This window comes from Sus scrofa, chromosome 18, assembly GCF_000003025.6.
Source record: "Sus scrofa isolate TJ Tabasco breed Duroc chromosome 18, Sscrofa11.1, whole genome shotgun sequence".
In the NCBI taxonomy this organism is placed as follows: domain Eukaryota; kingdom Metazoa; phylum Chordata; class Mammalia; order Artiodactyla; family Suidae; genus Sus; species Sus scrofa.
The window spans coordinates 1,873,179-1,897,013 of record NC_010460.4 but is presented as its reverse complement, the minus strand read 5'-3'; the positions used below and the strand labels follow the sequence as shown (position 1 = coordinate 1,897,013).

General features: G+C 45.6%; 1 protein-coding gene across 4 annotated transcripts in view; it reads right to left on the bottom strand.

Annotated features, from left to right (window-relative positions):
* LMBR1 (limb development membrane protein 1) overlaps positions 1-23,835 on the bottom strand; it is a 139,490-nt gene that overhangs the window by 37,938 nt on the left and 77,717 nt on the right. For all 4 annotated transcript variants that reach the window (XM_021079157.1, XM_021079160.1, XM_021079158.1 and 1 more), the window contains 4 exons: positions 21,695-21,821; positions 21,162-21,230; positions 19,782-19,846; positions 15,603-15,675 (listed from right to left, as the gene is read on the bottom strand). In XM_021079157.1, the coding sequence (XP_020934816.1) occupies positions 15,603-15,675; positions 19,782-19,846; positions 21,162-21,230; positions 21,695-21,821 (334 nt within the window). The remainder of the gene's footprint in view (positions 1-15,602; positions 15,676-19,781; positions 19,847-21,161; positions 21,231-21,694; positions 21,822-23,835) is intronic.

The following is a 23,835-nucleotide window of genomic DNA, read 5'->3' as shown; positions in this document are numbered from 1 at the left end:
GGCCTCCTCGTGGATGCAGTCTCAGTCTCCCAGGACGTTAACGACAGATCTCCCTTTTATGTATTTCTTTTTTCTTTTCTTTCTTTCTTTTTTTCTTTTTTTTTTTTTTTTTTTTTTTTTGGTCTATTGTCTTTTCAGGACGGCACCCGTGGCGTATGGAGGTTCCCAGGCTAGGGGTCTAATTGGAGCTGTAGCCACCGGCTACACCACAGCCACAGCAACGTAGGATCCAAGCCGTGTCTGCGACCTACACCACGGCTCACGACAATGCCGAATCCTTAACCCACTGAGTGAGGCCAGGGATCGAACCCTCAAACCTCATGGTTTCTGGTCGGATTGTTTCCGCTGCGCCATGACGGGAACGCCAGATCTCCCTTTTAGATGTTCTTTTCCTATGCACATTCTGTCCCCCCCCCCAGAGTCCTTTCTTATTTTTGTTTGTTCATTCTGGTCCTGACTTTCATGTGAGAGGTCTTCCTCCTAAGTCAGCTAAGCCTCAGCTGTCTGTCCATATTTAGAAGGAGGCACTAAACATGATGACTTGAGACTCTAAGATTGCTCGGGTGGCACTTAACAGCAGTTAAGACTTGCGGTGCGGTAATCCAGCTGGGCTTTTCACGGACACCCACTTGCTGTAGGGTGTGAGGCTTTACTCCTGGACAAGACTCTTCTGATCTGTTTCTTGGGGTATTAAAGCCTGGCTGTCCACATGAAGGGCGTTAGAAGCCCACACGCTCAGTCTGTAAGCACTCACCCCTCCTCCACTCCCCCAACTGAGCTCAGGCCACAGTTTTACTCTCCGGAGAATAATCCTCACTCGTCTGCTGGGGTGGGGAAGAGACAGTGGTCTGGTACCTTGGATGGAGGGACGAGATGTGGGGATCAAGCCTTTCCATCAGTCCTCCTTATCTTAACGTTGTCCCCACTTTCACAGGTATCTAGTGGTGCCACTTTTTGAGACTTTGGGGGACTCTGAGATATAAACCAAGCACAGATGGCTTAGGATTCAGCTTCCTTGGGTCTGCTGAATTAACTACTTCTAAAATGTTCTCGGGTCTGCTACATTCCAAACTTTTTTGTGGTTTTCACCTCTCAAGCTCTCCTTCTTTTAGGTTTATCCTTCTCTGAACCTCAGGGCTCTCAGCTGAGCAATGGGGTGTATTATTAGGATGCTTTCCACTGAATCATAAAACTCAACTCAAAGTACCTTTTTAAAAAAGGGAAATAGTTTCATGTAATTAGAACTGTACGCACAGAGTGGGCTTTCAAGGGGTTTCCCAGCAGCTCAACAGCGACATCCAGGACTGAATGCTGCCATCCGCCAGGGCTTATGTGAAAACCTGGCGCTCCTTCTCCTCTCATGTCATTTCATAATTTGTTTTACTTCATTCACTATTTCTTTTTATCCCAGCAAGTGAAATTTCTGTTTATTCTTTTCCCCTTGTTAATTTGACACTTCAGCAGTTACTTTCTCACGCCGAACACACACACTCAGACATGTTCTGCAACATAACCCACAGGACACCTTACTAGGTGACTTACCCTGCACAAAGCTGAAACTCTCACAATGCTTTTTTTTTTTTTCTTTCCCTGTTAAGGGCCGCACCTGCAGCACATGGAAGTTCCCAGGCCAGGGGCCGAATCAGGGCTGCAGCTGCTGGCCAACACCACAGCCACCGCAACGCAGGATCCAAGCTGCATCTGTAACCCACACAGCAGCTGGCGGCAACTCTGGATCCTTAACCCATGGAGCGAGGCCAGGGAGTGAACCCGCAGCCTCATGGATACTACTTAGGTTCTTAACATGCTGAGCCCCAGCGGGAGCTCCTGCAATGCTTTTATTTAATCCTTCTCCTAATACTCTCCACCCACCCCTACTAAATCCTGAATGGTGCCGAAATTATTTTTAAAATATGTAGTTTGAGATTATTACTAAATATTTCCGTTGGCATGGAAGCTGCCATATCCTTAATGACTAGAATAGTCCCAGCACTAACGAGTTACTATATACAGCTATAAAATACAGAAATAACTGTTGTGCCCTAACAGATACATGACATCTTTGAAAATACGTAAGTTTTTACTTGCAATCTTCCCCCCCAAGACTAAAGATTATTCAGCCATCTTTAACAGCTTATAAACAGCAAGTGTTACGTTGAGCTCTCTCTCCTTTGTAGTTTTTTTTGTCTTTCATTATTATTATCATTATTCTTGGAATTCAAAAATCTTATAGGATAGGAGTTCCCGTCGTGGCACAGTGGTTAACAAATCCAACTAGGAACCATGGGGTTGCGGGTTCGATCCCTGGCCTCGCTCAGTGGGTTAAGGATCCAGCGTTGCCGTGAGCTGTGGTGTAGGTCACAGACACGGCTTGGATCCCGCGTTGCTGTGGCTCTGGCGTAGATGGGCGGCTACAGCTCCAATTAGACTCCCTAGCCTGGGAACCTCCATATGCTGCAGGAGCGGCCCAAGAAATGGCAAAAAGACCAAAAAAAAAAAAAAAAAAACTTAGAGGAGAACCGCGGATCTTCTTCATACTCTTGCCGAGGACTCCGTGACCTCCCTAATGCACTCTCAAGTCTTCCCTTAGCTCACTGACTTTTTCTCCATTATTTATGTACTTATTTTCCTTCACTTGTTCTTTTTCTCCTCTGGATGACTAGTATCTAGATTCAGTATATTAGCTCCGTAGTCCGTGTCTATTATTTCATTAGTGATTTCCTTCTCTTTGCCCTTTTGTTCTGTGACATGAAACAGTTCTCCCACTTGATTCTACCAGCGATCAATCCACTTTTCAGAAGGACTGTATTGTTTTCCTATTGCTACCATAAACTTGAAAGGACCATAAACTTAGTGGCTTACAGTAATACAAGTGTATTAGGTCAGCCGTCTAAAGTCCGGGTGTCGGCAGCACTGTGTTCCCTGGAGATTCTAGCGGAGAGGCTGTCTTTCCAGCTTCGAGGGGCCACCAGCATCCCTAGGCTCATGGCCCCTTCCTCGGGTCACTCCACACTCTGCTTCCATCGCCACGGTTCCTCCTCCGAGCCTCCTGCCTCATCTTTCACTTATGACAATGCCGTGATGACACCAGCCCTACCAGACCAGCCAGGGCAGTCTCCTTACGGCCTCTCGCTTAACACATCGCAAAGCCCCTTTTGTCACATGAGGGGCACACTCACAGGCTCTGGGGCCTAGGACCTGGACACCTTCACGAGACTGCTATTCTGTCTACTGCAAAGATTCGCTCATCCTTCATCTGCTAAAGTTTTCATTTTTCCCCCACATTCTAGGCAGTCTTTTTTCTGCTCTAATTCTATCTCTCTGAGAATGTGTATTACTTTGGGGGGTCAAGAACAAATTCTTATTTGTCTCTCTCAATAGTTCACTTCAACAGGAATCACAGGCTCAAGACACTCATCTTAGCCTTCATCACTCAGCCTTAAGCAAAGGGGAATTTTATCTGCTGCTATTGCTCCTTTCACACCTACTCAAGGCAGACAGTCCCTCAAACAGTGACAAAACAACCAGCGGGCCCCGGAGGAGGCAGACTTAGTGCTCTGGCACCTCTCAAGATACAGACAGTGCTCCTTTCTCAGAGGGAGAGAGAATGCAGGGAGCAGCCAAGGCAACAGCGCAAGGTGGCAGGTGCGAATGCGACAAGCCCGCTTGTGGAATCACAAGACTGCAGTCTCACCCAGATCTCTAAGAAAAAGGTAAGGACTGCCCCCTCTGCGTTTCCTTTCTCATTTCTGTCCATCACTCGAGAGAGAAATACAATACTGTTCTGCAGAACCTGAGGTCTTGAATGCACTGCAATGTTATACACAATTTCCAGGGCTCATGAGTTTAATCATTTTACCTGTCAATACATAAACAGACTAGGGCTAAAGACTGTATAGAGGTATTCGAGTAAGTATGGCCCCAAACAATTAAACTTTGACTACAAATTTAGAGTTTCTGGTAGCCAAAGCAAAAAGAGACACATTCAAGTTACAGAATTAATGGATATTTCTGTATAACAAAGAGATTTACAGTAAGAGAGCAAAGCATTATTAAGATTTTCAAGTATCTTTGAATCTAACAGTCTTAGAGAGAAGTACATTTTACTTTTTATCCCATCTCTTTATAAATTATATGGTATGTGTCTCTAGTTTATGCTCGTTTAACCTCCACATTAGAGAAATTACAAATACAATTTCAAACGACATTTCATTCCCCGTAACTGTAAAGAAAAACATTACTCCAGTAATCAGTTCACTGGTAGAAAAAAGTAATCTGATGAATATTCAGAATTTTGAAAGGGAATCAGAGTAGACAGTATTCCTGCTGCCAATTTAAAATTAAATGAAAAGACATAAATGCCTACTTTGTGGGTGCGATGTCTACAAAGCTCAATACAGATGTCTAGACCAATCAACGTATTATTTTTCAAAGGGAAATAACTTGACTGATAGTTCTGAAATGCTGTGCTTTTATTTCTTGGGGACACAATGCTAGGCACACAGTAGGTAGTTAATTAACACTGACTGACTTGCATACTAAAATCAAGAATACACTCTCACTGTCCTCAAAGAAATCATGCTTGTATTAAATGACTAGATGCATCTGGAATAACACAATTTTCAAAGGCATCCTTTACTATTTTACCTCATTCCCTCAGCGAGAAGAGGAAGCCGTGGGGGCAGAATATTCCATTATAAATGACCGGGAGGAAATGACGGCTCCTGGGAGGAATCATGACACGCCGCCAACCAACACGCGAGTGTTACACAAATTTAAGCTGCACCCATAAAAATCATCGAAAAATCCTAAAGAAGTGGATTATCACTACTTTATTTCAAAACGAATCTACAATGTTCAGTGTCACATTGTCTCGTCAATAAGTCAAATTGGTAGACAAAACCTGCTTAGACTAGTCGTGAGGAATAAAAAGGGATTCTCCAAGAAAACCACAAAGCAGCTCATTTAAGGTCAATTTAACGGTATTATTCTGTTTTCCTTCCAGCCTCGACATAAGACTTCACTACCTCAAAGGAAACTGTAAGAGTATCTATTTGCATTCCCCTGGGTGATTGGCAGTTCACCACCAATTAGTTCAAAATTACACTGTTACCAGCATGCAATAAAAACAACGCCTTTCATCTTTCTTACACAGGTAAGAATACCTTCAGAGCCAATAACTTTGATCAAATGAGAATTTTTGATCCTGCCCCACCCGTCTCTTTGGATTCAGGAAAACTAATAGCTGAAGGCAACTTTTCCCAGCTTTATTCTTAAGCTGAAAAACTACTGCGGTGTTGAAAATATCTTGCTTCCAAGATAACAGAACTTCCCAAAGTCCAGAACCGCTGCAATAATTAAGCTGTCCGCATACGTTTTCTTAATACATAAAAGAGCCTTAACTGACATTCACTCATATGTTAAAGGACAGACACCAATTATTTAAGGCAAAATATATAATGTTATCTTTTTAAAAACAAATATAAATCTCCAACTGGGCATGTAAACAATTCAAATACCATGAAGCAATAAAATAATCTCCCTCAACCATTCGGTGTCCTAAATTTGGTCCAAATAAGTACTATGTGGAAATAGATCCCTCTGGCATAAACAGGATTGTTTTGATTTAACTTTTAAATTTAGCATATGGCTAAAAGAAAGTAGACAAGAAAACCTATTGTCTAAGTAACTCTTTAAAATTCTGATTATATGTAGTACTTTAAATTGGCCAAAGTTATCTTTATCACCAGGAATGTGAAGGCACTCAAGTACTTTTAATTATTTCTAGTCACCAGGACAAACAAATTTGTAGTTAAAGCCCCAGACTGCCGACAAGTCACAGAAGGACCGGTCCCCGTGCCCTGAGCAAACACCAATCACTGTGCACCGCAGAGCCTCTGATGATTAGACAGACCCCAGAAAGCTTCTGAAAACTGAAGCCTAGACACGAAGTCTCTGAAGCATCTAGCTGGGCAGGAGCAACCTCTGCAACACTACAGAGGAGACAGATTAGCCCCACACTCAAGAAACTCTATTTCTGTTTCTTTTTGCTTTTTTTTTTTTTTTTTTTTTTTTTTTTTTTTTTTTTTTTGCTTTTTAGGGCTGCACCTGCAACACATGGAAGTTCCCAGGCTTGGGGTTAAATCAAAGCTACAGCTGCTGGCCACAGCCATAGCCACAGCTACATGGGATCCAAGCCATGTCTGTGACCTACGCTGCAGCTCATGGCAACACTGGATCCCCAACCCACTGAGCTAGGTCAGGGATCGAACCTGCATCCTCATGGATCCTAGTGGGGTTCCTCAACTGCTGAGCCACGAAGGGAACTCCCTCTATTTCTATTCCATTTGCAATGCCAGCATTTGTTAAAATAACAGTTTCTATTTACTTCTGACATAGTCACAAAAATATGGCTTACTACAGAACCAAGTAATATGAGACTCTTGATACCTAATACGATTTTGAAAATGCAAAATACTTTCATTATAAATGACCACAAGCAAGATAGAAAATATTAAACAATCAGCTTTAGAAACATTATATAAAGCCATGTACAATTAAAGTAATGCTTTGGGAGTTCCCGTCATGGCTCAGTGGTTAATGAACCCAAATAGTAAACATGAGGTTGTGGGTTCGATCCCTGGCCTCACTCAGTGGGTTAAGGATCCGGCATTGCCGTGAGCTATGGTGTAGGTCACAGATGTGGCTCAGATTCCGCGTTGCTGTGGCTGTGGTGTAGGCCGGCAGCTATGGTTCTAATTCTACCCCTAGTCTGGGAACCTCCACATGCTGCAGGAGCGGCCATAAAAAGAAAGTGCTAAAAAGACAAAAGCAAATAAATACATAAATAAAATAACAAAGTAATGCTTTGGCCTTTTTTCTCCCCTACTTTAGCTGGAAGTTATTGGTAGAGCTTGAGTTTGACAGGATGTTGGGAATATTCTAAATACGCTTCTCTCGGGAACACCGGCATCCACATAGTTGTGGCTGAACGAGCAGTTCAGAGGCGTTAAATTCATCTTCTGCTAACAAATCTGGATCATCTACACAGAGCGATCAATGTCTGTCTCTAAATTTCAGAGAATACATGACCCTTGACTCATTCCATAGTTTGTTATTCCAAAGTATTCCTCATCTACTAATATTATATATTAGCTTCTACCTCTTTGGTCACCTCAATTCATTGCTTCATCACCTCATTATTTGAGCCATATTTTATTGTCATAAAAATGGTTCTATGGCTCACGAAGCTGAATAAATCCTACCAAGGTGCAGTTCAGACCCCTGGACACAAATGTTGACAGCTGACCTGCAAGAAGCCACTTAATTAGTATCACCAGTAGAATTAATATTTTTTCTATTAGTTCATGAAGTCAAGATATTACTAAATACATTCTTCTAGTATAGCATTGCCAAAAAAAAGGGTCATTCAGTGTCAACAATCTTTGCTATGCATGTTCTGGATGAAAGCTGACACTGACAGCCTTCATCCTGTCTCACGAAGCCCAAACATCTTCAGAGTGGTCCAGAGGCTAATAAATCTGGGCTAGTCTCCCTTCAGCGATAGAACAACAGAACAGCCAGGGCTAGACTACAGCAGAATGCCAAGGGAAGATCTAGAGGAACGTGACGCAGAGGACACGAGATAAAACCCGACATGGCTCCTTATCCCATTAGGGGCCCCGCGTGAAAGGCACCAGGGAGCCAATGGTGCCACTGATGACGGGAAATCCTGACGCGCTGCCTCCGGAGCCAGCACGACTACTGCCTGGCAAACTCAGCCCAGCTACAAACAGCCAGAGTCAAAGGCGGATGGTGACAAAAAGCTACAAACAGCTGGAGTCAAAGGCGGATGGAGACAAAAGGCTTCTGACAGGTCGCTAAGTTCCACGACAAAGTCAGATGTGCTGGGTTTTTTTTGCACTCCTCTGCCTCTCAGAAGACAAAGGTATTGCATCATGACCCTCAGCAAAACTGAAACGAGGACTTTCTCTGTGCTCTTAAGAGTAAAGCATTAACACACACGTCAGTGGGAAAAGCTTTAAAAAAAAAAAAAAAAAGCTTAGAATGAAGCAGGAAAGTAAAGTAACTGCTACCCAAAGTGATACACTAACTTTTTACCAAAAAATGAAAACTACCTAACAAAACTGAACTGAATCATTAAGTTCAAAGGCTAGAGTACTTTTAAATAAATTACATTAAAAGAGCTGTGAAGGTTTTGAACTTAAACAACAAAAAATAATTCCTACTCATTATGGTACTTCTAAAATTACCCAGTACACCCATGGGCTATACACACGAAAGCTAATTATTTCAATTAATGCTGCTGCATTACTTAAACATTTAAACATGCTAATGATACATAAATCTTAATCCTGGGAAGGAATTACAAAAGATTTTCTACCACAATTACTGTAATGGGACTTTTTGTTGGGCTCCTCTTCACGGGTCCTGGAGTAGAGACGGATGGTGATTGCTCATTTCATGGTTAATGACAGGAAAAAAAACATCTCCTTATGTCTGCGTCTTCACTAACACCCAGCATACACGGTCGCCCAGCCCCAGCCCAGGCTTGTCCCCAGAGGGCTCCGGCGTGGGCTTTCCTCAGCGCTCTTCCTGCGTGACTGCTCTGCCTGCCACCGCATTCTCCTTCTTCCCTCTGCGTCTCCCGGCGAGGAGACAGCTCTCCACCGCGCATGTTCTCCTCGGTCCGTTTACCCACGTGACAAACGTTCACTACAAACCCACCACGTGTCCCGCAACCTCAGAGGGCCAGGAAGCAAAGCCCAACACCTTGCCTGCAGAGCTCCTGCTCCAGGGGGAGAGATGGGCAGCATGTGGACAGGGAAACAGGACGTTGGCAAGCAGAAGCAATACAGTGGGGCGGGGGGTGGGGGGCTGGCAACATTCATCGCAGCCACGAGGCTCACCGGGTGGGAAAGCCCACCAGGAAGGGGACCGTGAGGTAAGGCCCTGGACAGCAGGAGGCCGAGGGAGGACAGGCCGCATGCAGAGCAGCCGGGAGGGGGCAGGTGGCACAGACAGGGAGCACTAAGGATGCTGAGTGACCACACGCGCTCAGACTCACATGCTCAGGCACCCTCTCTGACTCAGGAGGCTGAAGAATGAGGCATGGAGGTCAATTAGGAAACCACAAAAATCTACCCAAGAGGTGACTGTCACTCAAACTACGGTAGTGGTAGTGTCAGTGGGGAGGCATGCTCAGCTGCTGGAGCTGCTTTGAAGCCAGAGCCAAGAGCTTTGCTGAAGGAATCAACACGGGAAGTAAGAGACAGAGGCTCCAAGGAATGGGCCTGAACACCTGGAAGAAGGGACCCGCCACCTACAGGGACGGATCACCTATAACAGACACAGAACTAGCTGATGGTGGATGAGACACGTTCAAGATGCCTCCATGTGTAGTGGGAGTGGGATCTCCATGGTTCAAGGTCAGCGCACACAGATGGTACATGAAAGCCATGCGATGAATAACCAGAGGAGGGCAGAGAAACAGAGAGGAGAAGGGTCGGAGGACTGAGGCTCAAGGCAGCCCACAGCACACCAGCAACGGAGCCTGAAAAGAAGCAGCCCGTGAAGCGAAGCCCAAGGAAAGTGCAGGGAGCTGAAAACCACGTGGAATAGAAATCCTTTGAGGAGAAGCGAGGGTCCGATGAGAACCCTGAATCACGGCCGAGCTGACAACGGCACCCAGCAGAGTTTGGAGGTGAGAGCGCGTCCAAAGCCAAACGGGAGGCACAGAGATGAAAGCAGGCCGCGTGCAAGCCCCGCGAGGCCGCCAGAGGCCGGATGGTGATGATGAGCTGGAGGGGCAGGAGGCAGACAGACGCATTCACTTCCCCCTCCTTCACTGATAAAAATGCGATTTCTAAGGTAGGCCAAGGAGACAGACGTTTCACATTCAAATCGTCCTCTGGCCTCCTCCCGCCCGCACGTGCACCCTGCTTCTTCACTGAGCAGCCCCCTCGGTGGGAACAGCTGCTGACAGTAAAGAGCGACATTCTCCTGGCACCAGCAGCTTCTCAGGAGCTTCCTTCTTGGCCTCGTCAGGGGCCGCGATGACCGTCACCCACCACTCACTCTGTACGCGCAGCTCTGGATCCTGTCCACTCTCAATAATGGGTCGACTGTCTCAGAAACTTAGATAATTGTGCTTCGGCCTCTAACAGGGGGAATGGTGCTCAGAGCGCTCTGTTTCCAGGTTACAAGCCTCAATTTGGCTTGAATAAAATGTTCCCTTTCTTTTTGATCGACCGATTCGTCTTTCTGTTGACACTTCCTGTCCTTCCTTCCTCTTTCCTTCCGTTGAGAGAAATCACAGTGCTTCTCTATGCTGATGGAAGTGATCCAGTCGGTGAAAAGCCGATTTGGGGAGAGGTGGCAGCGCGGCAAGAGCTCTGTCCTGGAGTCCGTGAGAGGGGACAGAGCCCAGGGCCTTAGCCCGAAGCGGGGACAAGGCAGCCACAGCGTACGGAGAAAAGGTGGCAGTTGCAGGCAGGTGAGTCAATACGAAGGGAAAAGCTTATGACTTTTCCTGCTTCATAACTGCTTCTTCTATTTTCTCAAGAAAAAATTATTGAGAAGCGAAGTTATTAACTAAGTGTGACGGTGAAGACGCTGGAAAAGAGAGAAGCTCTAAAACAGTCATCAAGGAAGATGCGCGATCATTCACGGAGAGGCAGGCCGGGCAGTGACGGGCAGGCGGCTGAACTCCCAGGGGCGGCTGTAACCAAGGCTGGGGTCTGGCCAGGCCAGCGAGGGACAGGGGACTGCAGGTGCGTGCAAGGGGCTGCCTGGAACTGACACTGTGCCAGAGCAAGGGTGTCAAGGAAACTGGGGAAGGCTGACGAAAAGTCATCAGGACAAATAAACGGCGTGTGAAGCCTCCGTGCTGAAGAACTCTGGGAAGGGAGCTGGAAAAACCAGAGGTGGAGCGTTAGGATGACTGGTCTTGAGATTATGCACCAACTGAGTTACTGCTCATGACCCAGCCTGAGTTACCATCCCGGGCAATGGGCAGCTGGGGGAGACCAAGGGGCTTCCAAGGGCGGGAAGTGTCACCGAAGAGACGCTGAAATCACCAAGAATCATGAAAGGTGCTGCAGCAGAGAGAAGGAGAAGGAGGAGGAAGAGCCTGGGAGGGGAGGCGTGGCTGGAAAAGGGACAGGTAATCAGTGAGGTCAAGGTCTAAAGACGGGAGACTCAGTGTCCGAAAGACAGTGAGAGGACCCCACCCAAACTCCAGGGTAAGGAGGGAAGCGGGAAGCACAGAGCTTCCGCCCGCCCTGGGGGCTCCAGAGGAGCCACGGCTGCTGGGAGAGCCAAGCTTCCTTCAGGACAGTAGGAGATGGAGTCAGAAATGGGACATAAAGAGACATGGGGAACAGAGGCTTAGAACAAAGGACCTGGCCATTCCGGCTCTTCCGCTGGCTGTGAGAAGGGACAGGGCAGAACACCCCACTCTACCAGACAGGCTGAGTGCTGGGGTGGGGGGAGCAGGAAGGGGCAGGAGTCTCACCAGGGTCCCACGAGCGCTAGGGACATCGCTTTACTCCTGCCAAGGTCAAGTGGACGCCAGGGAGGGTGATGTAACCAGACGGCGCAGAGCTCGGGCCGTCCTGCGCCCAGCACATGGGCAGCTCCATCCGGCTATGTCTGGCCTTCCAGTCTTTGAGCTCCAGATTCAGTCCTCACAGAGTCTCTCATCCGCTTCTTCAGTTAACTCCTCTAGGATCGGGAGACTCAGGTTCCAAAGGCAACGTCTGGTGCTTAGGAGACGTCAGAAAACAGGAAAGGGGGGAGAAAGAGGAGAGCGGCCGGGGAGCAGGGTGGCCTCTTTAGGTCCTGACGGACATGCTCGCAGTGCCCGCGGGCTTCAGCTTCCTGCGATATGTTCTGAACTCACAACAGCAGTAACAGGAACACAACCTCCGGCTCCATCGCGTGTCCACTAGGAACGATGGAGACGTCACAGGCTGGCCTTGCGTCACAAAGCCACATGGCAACCTTAGACAGCAGGCATGAAAGTGCGACGCCAGTAATGCGACCCGCACACAAGGCAGCTTATCTTCCGGGGACATAAAGACTGTTACTCCTAGGGGAAAGCACCTCTTGGTATCGAGTATCATGTTTTTCCAGAATACTGTACGGTGGGGGACGGGGCAAACCGTGCAGATGTCCCAAAGACGCAGGCGCTGTGCTTCACGGCCCACGCGGGCCAAGAAAGCACTCAACGGGCCATTAGCAAACACCGCCACCGGGGCTGGCGTGAATCACCACCGTGATCTCTATTTTTCTTTTTCCAACAAATCTTTTTACTCTAATCATTCTGCAATTCTTTTTCATAGCCCAAAGTAAAAAAAAAAAAAAAAAAAAAATTTAAAACCTTCACTTTTTAAAAATATGGGAAAGTATAAAATAACTGTTAAAACAAAAATACATCTGACAGGTTACTAGGTTAAATAAAATCCATGGGATGAGTTCCACCACTCACCTCCTGGGACCTTCAAAAACAGCAACTCATAAAGGACTGTTTGTTCAATCTTGGTTTCTTTCCCTCTGCACTTATTGATAAATATACGTTACTGAAGCAGAACGTCCACTCTGCCACAGAACACCATGTGACAAGCCCCTCATTTTCCACCTGAAATAGTCCGCAGTGCTAACCAGCAGCAAACTGCAAAACCATGGCATTTATCCCAACGCCTCCCAACAAAGAGTCTCCCTAGAAAGAATTCAGCACCAACCTAGCAGCGGAGCGGCGGGACAGGGACCACGGCTCACCAAACAGCTGGAAAAAAAGTGCCCTCCGCCTTCGCTGTCCCCAGTCCTGTCCAAACCAGAATGTCCACGGGCCAGTTGAGCTGTTCTGTTTACTGGGCTTTGGCCTCATTTTATAATATTTTATGCTCCTGGCAAGTGTTTCCTTTTGAATATCATGAGACATAATGAACCACTTTTGATGTGAGGAGTCAAAGGACCTAGAAAGATCCTGGAAGGCCTTTTTTTCCCATTGCGGAAGGGCCAAGTGACAAAAGGATAGCTTTGGGGGTTCGTTTTGATTAGACTTAGTTCAAATTCTTTAATTCACAGAGCACTATACTTCACCTTTCCTAGATCTTAGCCTCCTGATCGCTGAGACAGAAATAGCATGCATCTAGGCTGAAACACAATCCCACACTGCAGGAGGCAGCTGGACAGTTATTCGTTATAATTCAGGCATGTTTATTACACAAAGGCACGACTGCCTAACCAAGACAAGTTCATTATAGTATTTACTACTTTAATGAAATACTATAAAGCTAACAGCATTCATTAAAGTCCTAATTCTTAAATAGGCTTAAATGCTAAAGAAGCTTTAATAAAGTTAGAAAAAGAAAAGATACATGTAGGTCCAGTCTAAAAGTGATCAGTATCAATGCGTACGATATTCCTGCCGAGAATCCTCTAGAATAAAGACAATCTGAAATCCTTCCATCTAAGAACAAAGCTCTAAATGTTATCAACACTTTGGGGTTGATGATTTAAATTCACTGTTTGTGGAGTTCCCATCGTGGTGCGGCAGAAACAAATCCGACTAGGAACCATGAGTTGCGGCAGGTTCAATCCCTGGCCTCGCTCAGTGGGTTAAGGATCCGGCGTTGCCATGAGCTGTGGTGTAGGTCGCAGACGAGGCTTAGATCCTGAATTGCTGTGGCTGTGGTGTAGACTGGCAGCTATAGCTCCAATTCGGCTCCCAGCCTGGGAAACTCCATGTGCCAAGGGTGTGGCCCTAAAAAGCAAAAAATAAATAAATCAATAAATTCACTATTTGTAACTGAAGAAAGTAGGTATATTTCTTCCTATTTCTCAATATCTCAGAGTTAAAGTACCCTTCCATTCCATCCCTCAATTCAACCTACTCTTGAAATATGGTTGTAAAATACAGTTAGCTATTAATAATCTGATCTTGGTGACAGATTTTTCAACATTTAAAAAAAAAACTCTGTAGGAAAAAAAGAGTATAGGGTGAAAACCATTACTATGTCATTTTTCTGTTAAACTATCATTACTCTTTTCTTCATTGGATCATGATTTGAAGCCAAAAATGATTAGTAATCAAGAATTAAATTTTAAAATCTTGAACATTCTTACTTGGTTATCACCTGATAATGAATAGCATCCTTGAATAAAAACATAGTTTCTAAGTACAACAGAGTCTAATTTGGCACCTTAGTGTCAGAGAAACACTCCTTTCCTACACCACTGGCGGGAATGGAAATTGGTACAACTACCATGGAAAACAATATGGAAGGAGGTCCCATCGCGGCTCAGTGGTTAACGAATTTGACTAGGAACCATGAGGTTGCAGGTTCGATCCCTGGCCTTGTTCAGTGGGTTAAGGATCCGGCGTGGCCGTGAGCTGTGGTGTAGGTCACAGACACAGCTCAGATCCCGAGTGGCTGTGGCTGTGGTGTAGGCTGGCGGCTACAGCTCCGATTAGACCCCTGGCCTGGGAACCTCCATATGGCATGGGAGCAGCCCTAGAAAAGGCAAAAAGACAAAAAAACAAAACAAAAACAATATGGAGGTTCCTCAAAAACCTAAAAAGAGAACTACTGTGTGATCCAGCAACCCACTCCTGGCCATCTATCCAGAGAAAAACATAAGTCAAAGAGACACATGCTCCCCAGTGTTTACACCAGCACTATTTACAACAGCCAAGACATGGAAGCAACCTAAATGTCCACTGACAGAGGACTGGATAAAGAAGACATGGTACATACATACCATGGAATACTACCCAGCCACAAAAAAGGAATGAAATAATGCCATTTGCAGCAACATGGATGGACCTAGAGATTATCATAGTAAGTGAAACACATCAGACAGAGAAGGACAGACAGCATCTGATGTCATTTACACGTGGAATCTAAAATATAACACAACAAACTTATTTACAAAAACAGAAACAGACTTACAGACTGTGAAAACAACCTTATGGTTACCGAAGGGGAAGGGTGGGGGTGGATGGAGGGTATGGGCCTGGCACATGCGCGCTACCGTACATGGAAAAGATGGTGGGGGAACCTGCTGTGTGTGCAGCAGGGAGCTCTACTCGATGGTCTGGGAAACCCCCCTGGGAACGGATCCGTGTGGGGGGGGGGCGAATCACGTTACTATACAGCAGAAATTAACGCAGCTCTGCAAAGCAACTACGCTTCAATACAATTAAATTAAGAAAGAAAGAAAGGGCTACTATAGTCACTAAAACAGCATGTGTATCTGCAAAACCTCAGTAACGGCAAGTCGCAGTGCTTAAAATACATCAGGGCTACGGTAGAGGAATACAGCTTAGTGGCCAGTGTCCCAGAACAGAACTGACCCTGCTTGACTACAGCTGATCCCAGTCGGGGAGACACGGGAGCCTCAGCAAAGTGCCAGCAGTTCTCCGGAGACCTTTCCTCACTGCAAGTTCACGTGCTCCTCTCGGCTCGGCCTCGGGTAACAGCACGAGTTCTGAGAGGCTTGTATTCTTCCCTTCAATTATCGTTTTTGAATGAAATTAATTTTTATTCTGGTCTAAATATGTAATGAATACATACCATTTAGTCGTCTCTGGAGAGCTTCTTCCTCTAGGGTGATAATGTAAATCTGTTCATCCAGGTCTTCCAGGATCTAAATTTAGAAGATCAAATTATTGAATACTATACTACAAAAGCAGTGCTTATGAGACTATTTAAGCTATTTGGCCTATAATTTAGATAACCATTCAAATAGTAGGAACCTAACATAAATAAACTCAAACTATTGTATTTGCAAATTAAGTTCAACTCTCTTAGTGCATGACTAAGCTCATCAAAAGCGGATTATCACAAAATCTACATGCATGTAGGCACGATTTTTTTCTGTTTAAAGGATTCGAGAACTCTGTAACTCTCTTAATGGCAAACAAATGGATGAATTCTAAATATCCCCAAGGTTAAATACAGTAGTATCTCTTTACGTCCAAGCCAGTATTTCAGAGCCGGAAGGAGCGGATCACCCAGCCCTACACTGGTTTCTCATCTATACTAACTTGCATAATGTCTAAAACGAGAAAGCCGTAACCTAAATCACTGCCATCAGAGTCTTCCCATTTATATCATCTTTATACACTCAGAAATTTCTGTAAATATTCAGTACTGGTACTATCAGAATCAGGCCACAGACAGAACCCTAGAGAAACAGTGTGCTGACACACACACCCTCGCTACCACAATACACAACAGAGCATACAATTACAACCAAAAACCATTCGTCAATAACCAATTACACAGGATACTGTCATCGGCAGTACTGACTTCAAAACCAATAAAACCTAAAATCGTGGCGGTCTAGCTTCACTGACATGGCTGTCCTTCCTGAGACACACCTAAGCATCTTCCTAGCTCCGGGAAAAATCTGCAAGGAGTCCAGAACCAATACTACTGTTTTGTATCCTTCAAACCCAAACTCCTCATGCTCAGCAAAACAAAAGGCACAGTGTGAGGAACTGAGGGGCAAGACCAAAGGGTGGCAATCCTGCCCGCACATCCTTTCGGCTCCCGGGGGAGGCGTTTACAGAAAAAGGGGTCTCAATCATGCAATCCTATCAAGTAACAAATTTTCGGAATTCACATGAAATTTATTTAAAGCGATTCATAATTCCCAGTATTTCAACAAATACGGATGATGTCCTATGGCCTAGAACTGAAAACAACATAAAATAATAAAAGAAGAATAAGTAACAAGAAGCTAATAAGCAACTGGAAGAGATGACTGTCCCGGGAGCAGGGAGCGCCGGGAAGAAAGCGGAGATGGGCAGGGGCCCCGCGCACGTGGGCCTCTCCACGGAGACCACGGACTCCGGCTCGTCGTCCGCTGAGAGCACTGGCGGGAGGCAGGAGCTGGGGCTGAGTCCAGACGGACGCTGGAGACAGCAAAGGCCGTACCTCGGGGGGCCGCAACTTGAGGCGCCTCTCCCATCGACGTTCTCAGCGCCTCTGCCGTCTGGATCACGGCCGACAGCTTTGGCTTTCCTGGAGGGCTAACACAGACACCAGGACTCCTTCCCTCTTACTGTGCGGACTGCCCAGGGATGACTCACCACATGGGTACATGGCGGTCTGAGTGGGTGACAAGACGAAGCGCAGGGACCTGTGTGGGGCTTGCGGGCATCATCCCCTTGATGCCACAGCAACCCAGAGAGAGAGAGAGAGAGAGACTGCTCTCGTGGCATCTCGGGGGTGGGGTGGGGGTGCTAGGAAACAAAGGTCCGGCCAAACACAGTTATTTGCTTGTCAAGCCTGTGCTCTCGGCCACTCTGGGCTGATGACCTACTCATAGGTCAGGCACAGTCCCTGACCTCAAATGCTTATAGTCTAACGCCCAGGAGAGATATGATAAATCCAAAAAAAATTACAGGTTTGAAATTAATGTCATAACTCATGCTAAAATCAAACGTTACAAAAGCTCAGAGGAAGAAAAATTCCCAACTCCTATTTGGGAAGAAAAAAAGTGTTGGCAAGTGTTTTTGATGGTAGTGTCATCTTACCTGACAGCTTAATTGACTGAAAGGAGGAGAGGTATTTCGATCAGAAGAAATGACAAGCAACACTTGCAGGCGGAGAGGTACAAAGCTCCTCGCACTAACGCAGCTTGATGACTTTGCAGCTCTGAAACCACCTCGAGGGTCAAACCCTGCCTCATCCTCTCAGATCGGGGACCTTGTACAAGCTACCTGAGCTCCTTGAACCACAGGTAATTCAATCATAAAGTAAGGACACCAACACCTAACTTAGGGGTTTGTCATCAGTATTAAATGAAATCATGCATGGAAATAAAACTCAATTACTGAATCACCAACCATTATTTTGGATATTAGGAATAAGGAAAGAGGCAGATATCTTAAAAAGTTTTGAAGCTGCTATTAATAATAGAAAAATCTGGAGTTCCCGTCGTGGCGCAGTGGTTCACGAATCCGACGGGGAACCATGAGGTGACAGGTTCGATCCCTGGCCTCACTCCGTGGGTGGAGGATCCGGCGTGGCCGTGAGCTGGGGTGGAGGCCGGCGGCTACAGCTCTGATCAGACCACTCGCCTGGGAACCTCCGTATGCTGCGGGTGTGGCCCCAGAAAAGACAAAAAGACAGAAGAAAAAAAAAGCAGCAGCAGCAGAAGTTGGCGTGGAAGTAGCAGAGGTGGTGAGGAAAACAGAAAAGAGCAGCCTCAGGCCAAGGACAAAACGTTAAACATCTGCCTCTTTTAGGAGGAGAAAGATGTAAATGGGAAGAAACAACTACACCAAAATCTAGAGGATTAGAAAGGAATGAATGCAGTGCCACCAAAGCTCTTTAAGAGGAAGTAAATTTCAAGATTTTATAGCTTGGGTATGGTATTCGTGCGCATTTATACAGCAGGTAAAAATCCATTTTTATTTCAAAGGAATATATGAAGAGACTGTCATTAGGAAAAAAACTTTCGAAACACAGCAAGCATTTACTAAAAGAATGTCTATTATGCTATTCTTTAAGTTTTTTCCCCTTGGTGAACCACCCTGCTAGGGACGACAAACACATAACCATCATATCTTAATAAATGCTACCAGCAAAATACAAGCAAAGGGGAACACGAGAAATGCAGAATTAGGAGCTTCATTATTTTAGCTGAAAGAAGACGTGAGGCCAGGTTCAAAGACAGGTACTCAAAGTGGCTGATGTCGGAGCCGGCCTTCAGGGGGCTGTCAGATGGCTACAACAGGTGAGAATCTAAACCCAGCCTGCTCTGGGCAGGGCAAGGGAGCTGTGAGACACCTGAATCAGAGTCAGCGGGGAGGCCACGGGGGAGCAGAGAGCGACAGGGAAGCTCAGAGTACGGGGACAGGCTGGGAAAGCCCTCCCAACCTGTGAATGGTGTAGACTTGAGTGTGAGGCAATGAGGGTCCATGAAAAGAATGCAAGTGACCCTCGATACAGGTTAGGAATTACTTTCATGGGCGCTCCCACAGTGGCTCAAAGCAAATGAACCTGACTAATAACCATGAGGTCACAGGTTTGATCCCTGGCCTTGCTCAGTGGGTTAAGAAGCCGGCGTTGCCATGAGCTGTGGTGTATACTACGGTCACAGACACGGCTCCGATCTGGCATTGCTGTGGCTGTGGCGTAGGCCAGCAGCTACAGCTCTAATTCACGCCTTGCCTGGGAACTTCCAAATGCCATGCGTGTGGCCCTAAAAAGAAAAAAAATATTACTTCCATATTATTAAATATTAGACAAAATAGCCAGAGGCCAAAGTAGCTTAGGGACAAATCAGCAAAACTACTATCAACTGAAAACTATATTAAAATGTATACACAGTATTTCTGAGATTTAAAAGAAAGGTACAATTCAATTAATCAAGATATAATAGGTAGGTCAATTTTCAGAAAAATAACTGCTTTGAAAAAATCAAAGAATATACAAGGCAAACTTTGAAACATAATAGTTACTATTTGATACAGTGAACACCTAAAATACCTGCAAATATCTGTAAAGTTTGTCTGAACACTTATTAGAAGGAATTTCACCTGAGTGCCTCTAGTTAGCATTGTAAGAACAAAAACAAGTTTGGTCTCCAAAGATGAAAAAGATGAAAACAACAATTTGGGTCATTAACACACAACAATATTCTTCTTATGTTTCTGAACACTCACTTAGAACCTAAAAGCTTTCCAAATGCGAAAATGTTTATGTGACAAAGACAGTGGTTTGCTAGGACACACTCACCGCTGGCTTCACCAACAGCTGCCCCATGACCGTAAACATGCGGGAGAGGCCGACCGGGGTGCACACTGCGGGAGGGGAGAGACAAGGCTTACTCAGGGTCGGGCGAGCCCGGCGGCCACAGCCAACGCAGGACGGTTTCTGTAAGAAAACACCTGCTCCAGGAGTTCCCGTTGTGGCGCAGTGGTTAACGAATCCGACTAGGAACCATGAGGTTGCGGGTTCGGTCCCTGCCCTTGCTCAGTGGGTTAACGATCCGGCGTTGCTGTGAGCTGTGGTGTAGGTTGCAGACGCGGCTCGGATCCCGCATTGCTGTGGCTCTGGTGTAGGCCGGTGGCTACAGCTCCGATTCCACCCCTAGCATGGGAACCTCCATATGCCGCGGGAGTGGCCCAAGAAATAGCAAAAAAGACAAAAAAAAAAAAAAGAAAGAAAACGCCTGCTCCAGGCCTAGGCTCTGACAGGGCTCTTCGTGAAGACGAAGAGGAAGCTCTAGGAGCTGGCGCGTGGAGGACAAGCATCCCTGTGTCTAAAGGAACATACATGACAACTACAGGAGGCGATCAGGGGAAGACTCCAGCAGCTGAGCAATAATGAGTAGTTTCACGGCACAGACCAACTTGCAAGCACTAGTGGAGAACCAGACAAGAATATCTGAGGAGTTCCCGTCGTGGTGCAGTGCTTAACGACTCCGACTAGGAACCATGAGGTGGCGGGTTCGGTCCCTGGCCTTGCTCAGTGGGTGAAGGATCCGGCGTGGCCGTGAGCTGTGGTGTAGGCTGCAGACGCGGCTCGGATCCCACGTGGCTGTGGCTGTGGTGTAGGCCGGCGGCTACAGCTCCGATTCGACCCTTAGCCTGGGAACCTCCATATGCCGTGGGAGCGACCCTAGAAAAGGCAGAAAGGAAAAAAAAGAATAGCTGAAGCCCTTTTATCTACAGTTATCTGCTTCTATCTCGGAGACATGTTGTGCTGTCTTAAGGAAAACTAAACAAATTGTGACAAAAAGACAACACATTCATGCTATCATACAGAATCCCACCATGACACACAAAAGGAGGAGCTGGTGTCGCGACGGCAGATGTGCGGGCACACGTCCCTTTTCCTCTCCTCCCCCCACCCTCTCCCTCCCTCCCTAACCCTGTGGAAGATGTTTTCCTTAAAAAAAGAAAAAAAGGTGTGTTATTATTTCAAAGTTTCAGCTTATCAAAATTTACCTTGAACATAAAAGGGGGGGGCAAGTTTTAAAACGTCACCAAGCTGTGAAGGAATCTCATCAGGAAACTTGCCTGTAACTTTTGAGAACACAGAACAACTCCCCTTTGCCATCAATATTATGTGAGAAAAATACTAATGAAAAGAAAGAAAGAAAGAAATACTTACAGAGAAGTAACAAACATCCCATCAATGATATACAGGAGTATAAATACGGTAGGTAGAATTCCCAGAGATCTATTTGAAAAAGCAAATACATTTCAGTATATCCAAAATACTGTACATTAAGACACGGACCAACTATACCTATAAATTAATACATAGTAAACATCATAAGTGAGTCTACTGAACCATACAATTTCTAAATTGTACAATAATAAAAGATCTAAGATAGAAGAACAGGAAATAACCCTTTTGCAAAACCTGTTTGGGGGGAGAAAATAAGCCTCCATGGAATTTCAAGAACAGAAACCAATTAACCAAAGGGAGAAAAAATCTGAAAAGCGGCTTGCTCAGTCTGCATACAAGAAACACACATTCATTTCTTTTCTCAAACATGTCTAAAGACTTTTTAATTTGGTAAATTAGCAACAGGGATTAACCGTACAAAGAATTATTAAAATGTCTTAAAAAGCGGACGCGTACTTATATCCAACCTCTAGTCTCCCTTAGAGAGCCTGGTTTGAACAAGTCAGTCGTACCATATAGAGATTCCATGCTCGCCGCGTCGTTGTCAATGAGCGCCGAGGCCACCCACACCATCCCGAGAATGAGCAAGGCCAGGAGAACAAGCATGACCAGGGTTTCTAAAATTCGGGCTCGGATTCCCTGAAAAATGTAAGGTAGAACTGTAATATTTTTATTTCATCTCATGAACAATTAGGTTTCTGTCTCTACGAAAGCATACACATTCTTTGGAAGGGGAGAAAATTTTATCAGCAGGTCAAAAAAAAAAACAAAACACTACATGTCTTTACAGTGCGTAATGTTTAGACCGACTTTCCAAAATTATGTAAAAGACCATTCCGCTTTGAAGAAAGTACCAAAAGAAATTCTTCATTAAAACATTTCGTAGAACCGTTAAAAACAATTAATTACTTTCCTGGCACTTTCCACCAAGAACGCAGATTAACAAATTTTTATCTGTGATTCTAATCAAGGGACCATAAGGCTAATGCAGGCACCACAGCCAAACAGTTTCCTGAGCACCCTTCTTGGTGAAAACACAAAGCACAAAGCCTTGGAGGACAGGCTGCCTCCAGCTCCCCAGGCCTCCAGGGCCCTCTGGTGGGCAGCCGAAGAAGGCCTCGTGGTCCTCCAGCGTGAGAAACACAGAGCCGACAGCGTTGGTATCAACTAAATACCATTCCTTTCTCCGCCTTAGAGTTTTCATTAAATCCATGAGGCTGGAATATAATAAATAATCACTATGCACAACCTTGTTTTAAACATAAATTCTAACCTCAGGGCCAAACTAGAGGCCAGACTTAAACTTGAAACCTACTGAACAAGGCAAAAAACAGACCTTTCTCATACTCCTGGAACGTCATTAAATGACTGAATCTGCCTAAAGGTAAAGATTCATATTGATATTTTATACTGTAATACACTAATTTACAACATCTAACACAACAAACAAAATTATAAGCACACTCATGTTTCTCAAAAAAGTTTAACGATATATGAGTTACCAATAAAAATCTAAAACATACACTTATCTCAATTTTGCCCTGAATACTATCTTCTAATGTCTAAATTAAAGAAGTAGGTTGCAGGAGTTCCCATCGTGGCTCAGTGGTTAACGAATGTGACTAGGAACCATGAGGTTTCGGGTTCGATCCCTGGCCTTGCTCAGTGGGTTAAGGGTCCGGCGTTGCCATGAGCTGTGGTGTAGGTCACAGACACGGCTCAGATCCCACGTTGCTGTGGCTCTGGCACAGGCCGGCGGCTACAGTTTGGATTAGACCCCTAGCCTGGGAACCTCCATATGCCACAGGTGCAGCCCTAGAAAAGACAAAAAAAAAAAAAAGAAGAAGAAGAAGTAGGTTGCACTTAAATCCCAGTACCCCAGCTCCTCAAATTCAACAGCAAAGGGAATATCCTAAAACCACGACCAGGTTCCCAGCTGGGAGTGGCTTTTCTCACTAGTCCAGCCATACCACCAGGCAGCTTCGGGAGGGTTAAAATGTGTCCTCAAACACGAGAGCCAGGGCACCTTCCGTGCCCACAGCAAGGGGGGCTGGGAAAGCAGAGTGATGACAACCTGCATTTGATTTAACGCAGCAGCTCTCGCAGCAGCTCTCACTCACCCCGGATGAAACAGGAAGAGTCACCAAGCACACTACTAAAAACCACACCCCTACTTTACTGAAGAACTCTCTGAACCTGCACTTCGCAACTTTCAAACCACTGAGGATCCCAACTGACCACCAACTGTTCACACTGATTTTTTTCTTCCTTCTTCTTCTCTCACGAAGCAAGACTCTTTTAATTACAAATCGAATATTATCTGGAAAGCCTATAAGTAAAACAGATACAAAGAGCAGCTCTGGAGTGGATGTGTTAACCCTCTCGGCTTTGTCTTTTCCTGCCCCTGACTGGAGCCCACATCCTGCCGGCCCCCAGCCAGCCCACAGGAATATCAGAGCCCCCAAAACATGTAACCCGAGTCTTCAGTGTTATGACATCTGAGCTCAACCGTGTAACAGTGTCCTATGAGCTAAACGGAAGCACCACTGTTTGAGACCTGATACCAAAGAAAAGTGTTTTAATAATGGGTGTTATAATTATTATATTAAGCAATTGTAACACCGTTAACAGTAAGTATTACCATGAAAATAAA